This window comes from Embiotoca jacksoni, unplaced genomic scaffold (assembly GCF_022577435.1).
Source record: "Embiotoca jacksoni isolate LCO1_2020_lvr unplaced genomic scaffold, fEmbJac1.0.p SCAF_21, whole genome shotgun sequence".
NCBI lineage: Eukaryota > Metazoa > Chordata > Actinopteri > Embiotocidae > Embiotoca > Embiotoca jacksoni.
In genome coordinates, this window is record NW_027185352.1 from 790,597 (window position 1) to 798,096 (window position 7,500).

The 7,500-nt window shown below is 69.9% G+C and overlaps 1 protein-coding gene across 3 annotated transcripts in view; it reads left to right on the forward strand.

Annotated features, from left to right (window-relative positions):
- The first annotated feature begins 6,255 nt into the window (after positions 1–6,255).
- Positions 6,256–7,500, forward strand: part of LOC138202401 (SIN3-HDAC complex-associated factor-like) — an 8,709-nt gene continuing 7,464 nt past the window's right edge. For 2 of the 3 annotated variants that reach the window (XM_069156339.1, XM_069156337.1), the window contains exons 1-2: positions 6,256–6,577; positions 6,863–7,094. In XM_069156339.1, the coding sequence (XP_069012440.1) occupies positions 6,967–7,094 (128 nt within the window). In that variant the 5' untranslated portion in view covers positions 6,256–6,577; positions 6,863–6,966. Of the gene's footprint in view, positions 6,581–6,862; positions 7,095–7,500 lie in introns of all 3 variants that reach the window. The other variant, XM_069156338.1, reaches the window with a different exon arrangement.

The window sequence follows — 7,500 nt, forward strand, 5'->3', positions numbered from 1 at the left end:
GAGGGTCGGAAGGTCGGAGGGTCGGACTGTCGGAGGGTCCGGAGGGTCGGACGGTCGGGAGGACCGGAGGACCGGACGGTCGGAGGACCGGAGGATCGGAGGGGTCGGGAGGGTCGGAGTGTCGGAGGGTCGGAGGGTCGGAGGACCGGAGGGTCGGAGGGTCCGGAGGGTCGGACGGTCGGAGGTCCGGAGGGTCGGACTATCGGGAGGGTCGGAGGGTCGGACGGGTCCGGAGGGTCGGAGGGTCGGAAGGTCGGAGGGTCGGACTGTCGGAGGACCGGAGGGTCGGAGGGTCCGGAGGGTCGGACGGTCGGAGGGTCGGACTGTCGGAGGGTCGGAGGGTCGGACGGTCGGAGGGTCGGAGGGTCGGAGGGGTCGGAGGGTCCGGAGGGTCGGAGGGTCCGGACGGTCGGAAGACTGGAGGGTCGGACGGGTCGGAGGGTCGGAGTGTCGGAGGGTCGGAGGGTCGGAGGTCCGGAGGGTCGGGACGGTCGGAGGACCGGGAGGGTCGGTGGGTCGGAGGACCGGACGGTCGGAGGACCGGAGGATCGGAGTGTCGGAGGGTCGGAGGTCCGGAGGGTCGGAGGACCGGAGGGTCGGAGGGTCCGGAGGGTCGGACGGTCGGACGGTCGGAGGGTCGGAGGTCCGGAGGGTCGGACTGTCGGAGGGTCGGAGGGTCGGACGGTCGGAGGACCGGAGGGTCCGGAGGGTCGGACGGTCGGAGGGTCGGACGGTCGGAGGGTCGGAGGGTCGGAAGGTCGGAGGGTCGGACGGTCGGAAGACTGGAGGGTCGGACGGTCGGAGGGTCGGAGGGTCGGAGGTCCGGACGGTCGGAAGACAGGAGGGTCAGACGGTCGGAGGGTCGGAGTGTCGGAGGGTCGGAGGGTCGGAAGGTCGGAGGGTCGGACTGTCGGAGGGTCGGAGGGTCCGGAGGGTCGGACGGTCGGAGGGTCGGAGGACCGGAGGACCGGACGGTCGGAGGACCGGAGGGTCGGAAGGTCGGAGGGTCGGACTGTCGGAGGGTCCGGAGGGTCGGAGGACCGGAGGACCGGACGGTCGGAGGACCGGAGGATCGGAGGGTCGGAGGGTCGGAGTGTCGGAGGGTCGGAGGGTCGGAGGACCGGAGGGTCGGAGGGTCCGGAGGGTCGGACGGTCGGACGGTCGGAGGTCCGGAGGGTCGGACTATCGGAGGGTCGGAGGGTCGGACGGTCGGAGGGTCGGAGGGTCGGAAGGTCGGAGGGTCGGACTGTCGGAGGACCGGAGGGTCGGAGGGTCCGGAGGGTCGGACGGTCGGAGGGTCGGACTGTCGGAGGGTCGGAGGGTCGGACGGTCGGAGGGTCGGACGGTCGGAGGGTCGGAGGGTCGGAGGGTCGGACGGTCGGAGGGTCGGAGGGTCGGAGGGTCCGGAGGGTCGGACGGTCGGAGGGTCGGAAAGTCGGAGGGTCGGACGGTCGGAAGGTCGGAGGGTCGGAAGGTCGGAGGGTCGGACGGTCGGACTGTCGGAGGGTCGGACGGTCGGAGGGTCGGAGGGTCCGGAGGGTCGGACGGTCGGAGGGTCGGAAGGTCGGAGGGTCGGACGGTCGGACTGTCGGAGGGTCGGAGGGTCGGACGGTCGGACGGTCGGAGGGTCGGAGGGTCGGAGGGTCGGACGGTCGGAGGGTCGGAGGGTCCGGAGGGTCGGACGGTCGGAGGGTCGGAAGGTCGGAGGGTCGGACGGTCGGAGGGTCGGAAGGTCGGAGGGTCGGACGGTCGGAGGGTCGGAGGGTCGGAAGGTCGGAGGGTCGGACGGTCGGAGGGTCGGAAGGTCGGAGGGTCGGAAGGTCGGAGGGTCGGACGGTCGGACTGTCGGAGGGTCGGAGGGTCGGACGGTCGGAGGACCGGAGGGTCGGACGGTCGGAGGACCGGAGGACCGGACGGTCGGGGGACCGGAGGGTCGGAGGTCCGGAGGGTCGGAGGACCGGAGGGTCGGAGGGTCCGGAGGGTCGGACGGTCGGACGGTCGGAGGGTCGGAAGGTCGGAGGGTCGGAAGGTCGGAGGGTCGGACGGTCGGACTGTCGGAGGGTCGGAGGGTCGGACGGTCGGAGGTCCGGAGGGTCGGACGGTCGGAGGGTCGGACGGTCGGAGGACCGGAGGACCGGACGGTCGGGGGACCGGAGGATCGGAGTGTCGGAGGGTCGGAGGGTCGGAGGTCCGGAGGGTCGGAGGACCGGAGGGTCGGAGGGTCCGGAGGGTCGGAGGGTCCGGAGGGTCGGACGGTCGGACGGTCGGAGGGTCGGAGGTCCGGAGGGTCGGACTGTCGGAGGGTCGGAGGGTCGGAAGGTCGGAGGGTCGGACGGTCGGAGGGTCGGAAGGTCGGAGGGTCGGACGGTCGGACTGTCGGAGGGTCGGAGGGTCGGACGGTCGGACGGTCGGAGGGTCGGAGGGTCGGAAGGTCGGAGGGTCGGACGGTCGGAAGGACTGGAGGGTCGGACGGTCGGAGGGTCGGAGGTCCGGACGGTCGGAAGACAGGAGGGTCGGACGGTCGGAGGGTCGGAGTGTCGGAGGGTCGGAGGTTCGGACGGTCGGAGGGTCGGAAGGTCGGAGGGTCGGACTGTCGGTGGGTCGGACGGTCGGATGTCGGTGGGTCGGACGGTCGGAGGACCGGAGGGTCTGAGGGTCCGGAGGGTCGGAGGGTCGGAGGACCGGAGGGTCGGAGGGTCCGGAGGGTCGGACGGTCGGACGGTCGGAGGGTCGGAGGTCCGGAGGGTCGGACGGTCGGACTGTCGGAGGGTCGGAGGGTCGGAGGGTCCGGAGGGTCGGACGGTCGGAGGACCGGAGGACCGGAGGGTCGGAGGGTCCGGAGGGTCGGACGGTCGGACGGTCGGAGGGTCGGAGGTCCGGAGGGTCGGACTGTCGGAGGGTCGGAGGGTCGGACGGTCGGAGGGCCGGAGGGTCCGGAGGGTCGGACGGTCGGAGGGTCGGAGGGTCGGACGGTCGGAGGACCGGAGGACCGGACGGTCGGAGGACCGGAGGATCGGAGTGTCGGAGGGTCGGAGGGTCGGAGGTCCGGAGGGTCGGAGGACCGGAGGGTCGGAGGGTCGGAGGGTCGGAGGGTCGGAAGGTCGGAGGGTCGGACGGTCGGAGGGTCGGAGGGTCGGAAGGTCGGAGGGTCGGACGGTCGGAGGGTCGGAAGGTCGGAGGGTCGGAAGGTCGGAGGGTCGGACGGTCGGACTGTCGGAGGGTCGGAGGGTCGGACGGTCGGAGGACCGGAGGGTCGGACGGTCGGAGGACCGGAGGACCGGACGGTCGGGGGACCGGAGGGTCGGAGGTCCGGAGGGTCGGAGGACCGGAGGGTCGGAGGGTCCGGAGGGTCGGACGGTCGGACGGTCGGAGGGTCGGAAGGTCGGAGGGTCGGAAGGTCGGAGGGTCGGACGGTCGGACTGTCGGAGGGTCGGAGGGTCGGACGGTCGGAGGTCCGGAGGGTCGGACGGTCGGAGGGTCGGACGGTCGGAGGACCGGAGGACCGGACGGTCGGGGGACCGGAGGATCGGAGTGTCGGAGGGTCGGAGGGTCGGAGGTCCGGAGGGTCGGAGGACCGGAGGGTCGGAGGGTCCGGAGGGTCGGAGGGTCCGGAGGGTCGGACGGTCGGACGGTCGGAGGGTCGGAGGTCCGGAGGGTCGGACTGTCGGAGGGTCGGAGGGTCGGAAGGTCGGAGGGTCGGACGGTCGGAGGGTCGGAAGGTCGGAGGGTCGGACGGTCGGACTGTCGGAGGGTCGGAGGGTCGGACGGTCGGACGGTCGGAGGGTCGGAGGGTCGGAAGGTCGGAGGGTCGGACGGTCGGAAGACTGGAGGGTCGGACGGTCGGAGGGTCGGAGGTCCGGACGGTCGGAAGACAGGAGGGTCGGACGGTCGGAGGGTCGGAGTGTCGGAGGGTCGGAGGTTCGGACGGTCGGAGGGTCGGAAGGTCAGAGGGTCGGAGGGTCGGAAGGTCGGAGGGTCGGACTGTCGGTGGGTCGGACGGTCGGAGGACCGGAGGGTCGGAGGGTCCGGAGGGTCGGAGGGTCGGACGGTTGGAGGGTCGGAGGGTCCGGAGGGTCGGACGGTCGGAGGGTCGGAAGGTCGGAGGGTCGGAGGGTCGGAAGGTCGGAGGGTCGGACTGTCGGTGGGTCGGACGGTCGGAGGACCGGAGGGTCGGAGGGTCCGGAGGGTCGGAGGGTCGGACGGTCGGAGGACCGGAGGGTCGGAGGGTCCGGAGGGTCGGACGGTCGGAGGACCGGAGGGTCGGAAGGTCGGAGGGTCGGACGGTCGGAGGGTCGGAGGACCGGAGGGTCGGACGGTCCGGAGGGTCGGACGGTCGGAGGACCGGAGGGTCGGAAGGTCGGAGGGTCGGACGGTCGGAGGGTCGGAGGACCGGAGGGTCGTAGGACCGCAGGGTCGGAGGGTCCGGAGGGTCGGACGGTCGGAGGGTCGGACTGTCGGAGGACCGGAGGGTCGGAGGGTCCGGAGGGTCGGACGGTCGGACTGTCGGAGGGTCGGACGGTCGGAGGGTCGGAGGGTCCGGAGGGTCGGACGGTCGGAGGGTCGGAAGGTCGGAGGGTCGGACGGTCGGACTGTCGGAGGGTCGGAGGGTCGGACGGTCGGACGGTCGGAGGGTCGGAGGGTCGGACGGTCGGAGGGTCGGAAGGTCGGAGGGTCGGACGGTCGGAGGGTCGGAGGGTCGGAAGGTCGGAGGGTCGGACGGTCGGAGGGTCGGAAGGTCGGAGGGTCGGAAGGTCGGAGGGTCGGACGGTCGGACTGTCGGAGGGTCGGAGGGTCGGACGGTCGGAGGACCGGAGGGTCCGGAGGGTCGGACGGTCGGAGGGTCGGAGGGTCGGACGGTCGGAGGACCGGAGGACCGGACGGTCGGAGGACCGGAGGATCGGAGTGTCGGAGGGTCGGAGGGTCGGAGGGTCGGAGGTCCGGAGGGTCGGAGGACCGGAGGGTCGGAGGGTCCGGAGGGTCGGACGGTCGGACGGTCGGAGGGTCGGAGGTCCGGAGGGTCGGACTGTCGGAGGGTCGGAGGGTCGGACGGTCGGAGGACCGGAGGGTCCGGAGGGTCGGACGGTCGGAGGGTCGGAGGGTCGGAAGGTCGGAGGGTCGGACGGTCGGAGGGTCGGAAGGTCGGAGGGTCGGACGGTCGGACTGTCGGAGGGTCGGAGGGTCGGACGGTCGGAGGGTCGGAGGGTCGGAAGGTCGGAGGGTCGGACGGTCGGAAGACTGGAGGGTCGGACGGTCGGAGGGTCGGAGGTCCGGACGGTCGGAAGACAGGAGGGTCGGACGGTCGGAGGGTCGGAGTGTCGGAGGGTCGGAGGGTCGGAAGGTCCGGAGGGTCGGACGGTCGGAGGGTCGGAAGGTCGGAAGGTCGGAGGGTCGGAAGGTCGGAGGGTCGGACGGTCGGAAGACTGGAGGGTCGGACGGTCGGAGGGTCGGAGGGTCGGAGGTCCGGACGGTCGGAAGACAGGAGGGTCGGACGGTCGGAGGGTCGGAGTGTCGGAGGGTCGGAAGGTCGGAGGGTCGGACTGTCGGAGGGTTGGAGGGTCCGGAGGGTCGGACGGTCGGAGGGTCGGACGGTCGGAGGACCGGACGGTCGGAGGACCGGAGGGTCGGAAGGTCGGAGGGTCGGACTGTCGGAGGGTCGGAGTGTCCGGAGGGTCGGACGGTCGGAGGACCGGAGGACCGGACGGTCGGAGGACCGGAGGATCGGAGTGTCGGAGGGTCGGAGGGTCGGAGTGTCGGAGGGTCGGAGGGTCGGAGGACCGGAGGGTCGGAGGGTCGGACTGTCGGAGGGTCGGACGGTCGGAGGGTTGGAAGGTCGGAGGGTCGGACGGTCGGACTGTCGGAGGGTCGGAGGGTCGGAGGGTCGGACGGTCGGAGGGTCGGAGGGTTGGAAGGTCGGAGGGTCGGACGGTCGGACTGTCGGAGGGTCGGAGGGTCGGAGGGTCGGACGGTCGGAGGGTCGGAGGGTCCGGAGGTTCGGACGGTCGGAGGGTCGGAAGGTCAGAGGGTCGGAGGGTCGGAAGGTCGGAGGGTCGGACTGTCGGTGGGTCGGACGGTCGGAGGACCGGAGGGTCGGAGGGTCCGGAGGGTCGGAGGGTCGGACGGTTGGAGGGTCGGAGGGTCCGGAGGGTCGGACGGTCGGAGGGTCGGAAGGTCGGAGGGTCGGAGGGTCGGAAGGTCGGAGGGTCGGACTGTCGGTGGGTCGGACGGTCGGAGGACCGGAGGGTCGGAGGGTCCGGAGGGTCGGAGGGTCGGACGGTCGGAGGACCGGAGGGTCGGAGGGTCCGGAGGGTCGGACGGTCGGAGGACCGGAGGGTCGGAAGGTCGGAGGGTCGGACGGTCGGAGGGTCGGAGGACCGGAGGGTCGGACGGTCCGGAGGGTCGGACGGTCGGAGGACCGGAGGGTCGGAAGGTCGGAGGGTCGGACGGTCGGAGGGTCGGAGGACCGGAGGGTCGGACGGTCCGGAGGGTCGGACGGTCGGACGGTCGGAGGGTCGGAAGGTCGGAGGGTCGGACGGTCGGAGGGTCGGAGGACCGGAGGACCGGAGGGTCCGTGTGCGAGGTAGTTGTGTGAGAACTGTGCTCCTCTTCCTCAGAGCGTGTGTGTGAGTGTGTGTGTGTGTGTGTGTGTGTGTGTGTGTGTGTGTGTGTGTGTGTTACAGTGAGGGTGATCTTCATTTCTGTTTTTATCTGCAGCATCAGAATGATCTTCATCTGTTTATGAATGAATGATGATGATGATGATGATGATGATGCTCTCCTCTGAAGATAGAAACCGTCTGCTGACTGCATCATTAAAAAGAATCTATCTCTTCTTGAATGATGAATTTTCTTTCCCCTCTCGTAGTGTTTAGTTGGTGAAACCCTGCAGCCTCCATAACTGTTTCCGTTCCGGGGGAACGTGGAGCAACGGTGAACCGACCGGTTGACCTGTTTGGACGTGTCTTGTAGATGTCTTCCTTCCACAAGCCCAAGATGTACCGCAGCGCCGACGGCCGCTGCATCTGCAGAGCCAAGTCCTCCAGCTCCTGCTTCACCGCCGGCCAACGCTACCGGAGAGACTTCAGGAGCTGCTTCAGGTGAGTCGGGCTGCTTCACCGGGAGACCTGCAGGGGATCAATCTGACAGGTGATCATTCTGACAGGTGATCAATCTGACAGGGGATCAATCTGACAGGTGATCAATCTGACAGGGGATCAATCTGACAGGGGATCAATCTGACAGGTGATCAATCTGACAGGGGATCAATCTGACAGGTGATCAATCTGACAGGGGATCAATCTGACAGGGGATCAATCTGACAGGGGATCAATCTGACAGGGGATCATTCTGACGGGTGATCAATCTGACAGGATCAATCTGACAGGTGATCAATCTGACAGGTGATCATTCTGACAGGGGATCAATCTGACAGTTGATCAATCTGACAGGTGATGAGTCGGCATTACTGCAGCTGCAGCGGCTGACTCGCAGCTCAGAGATAAT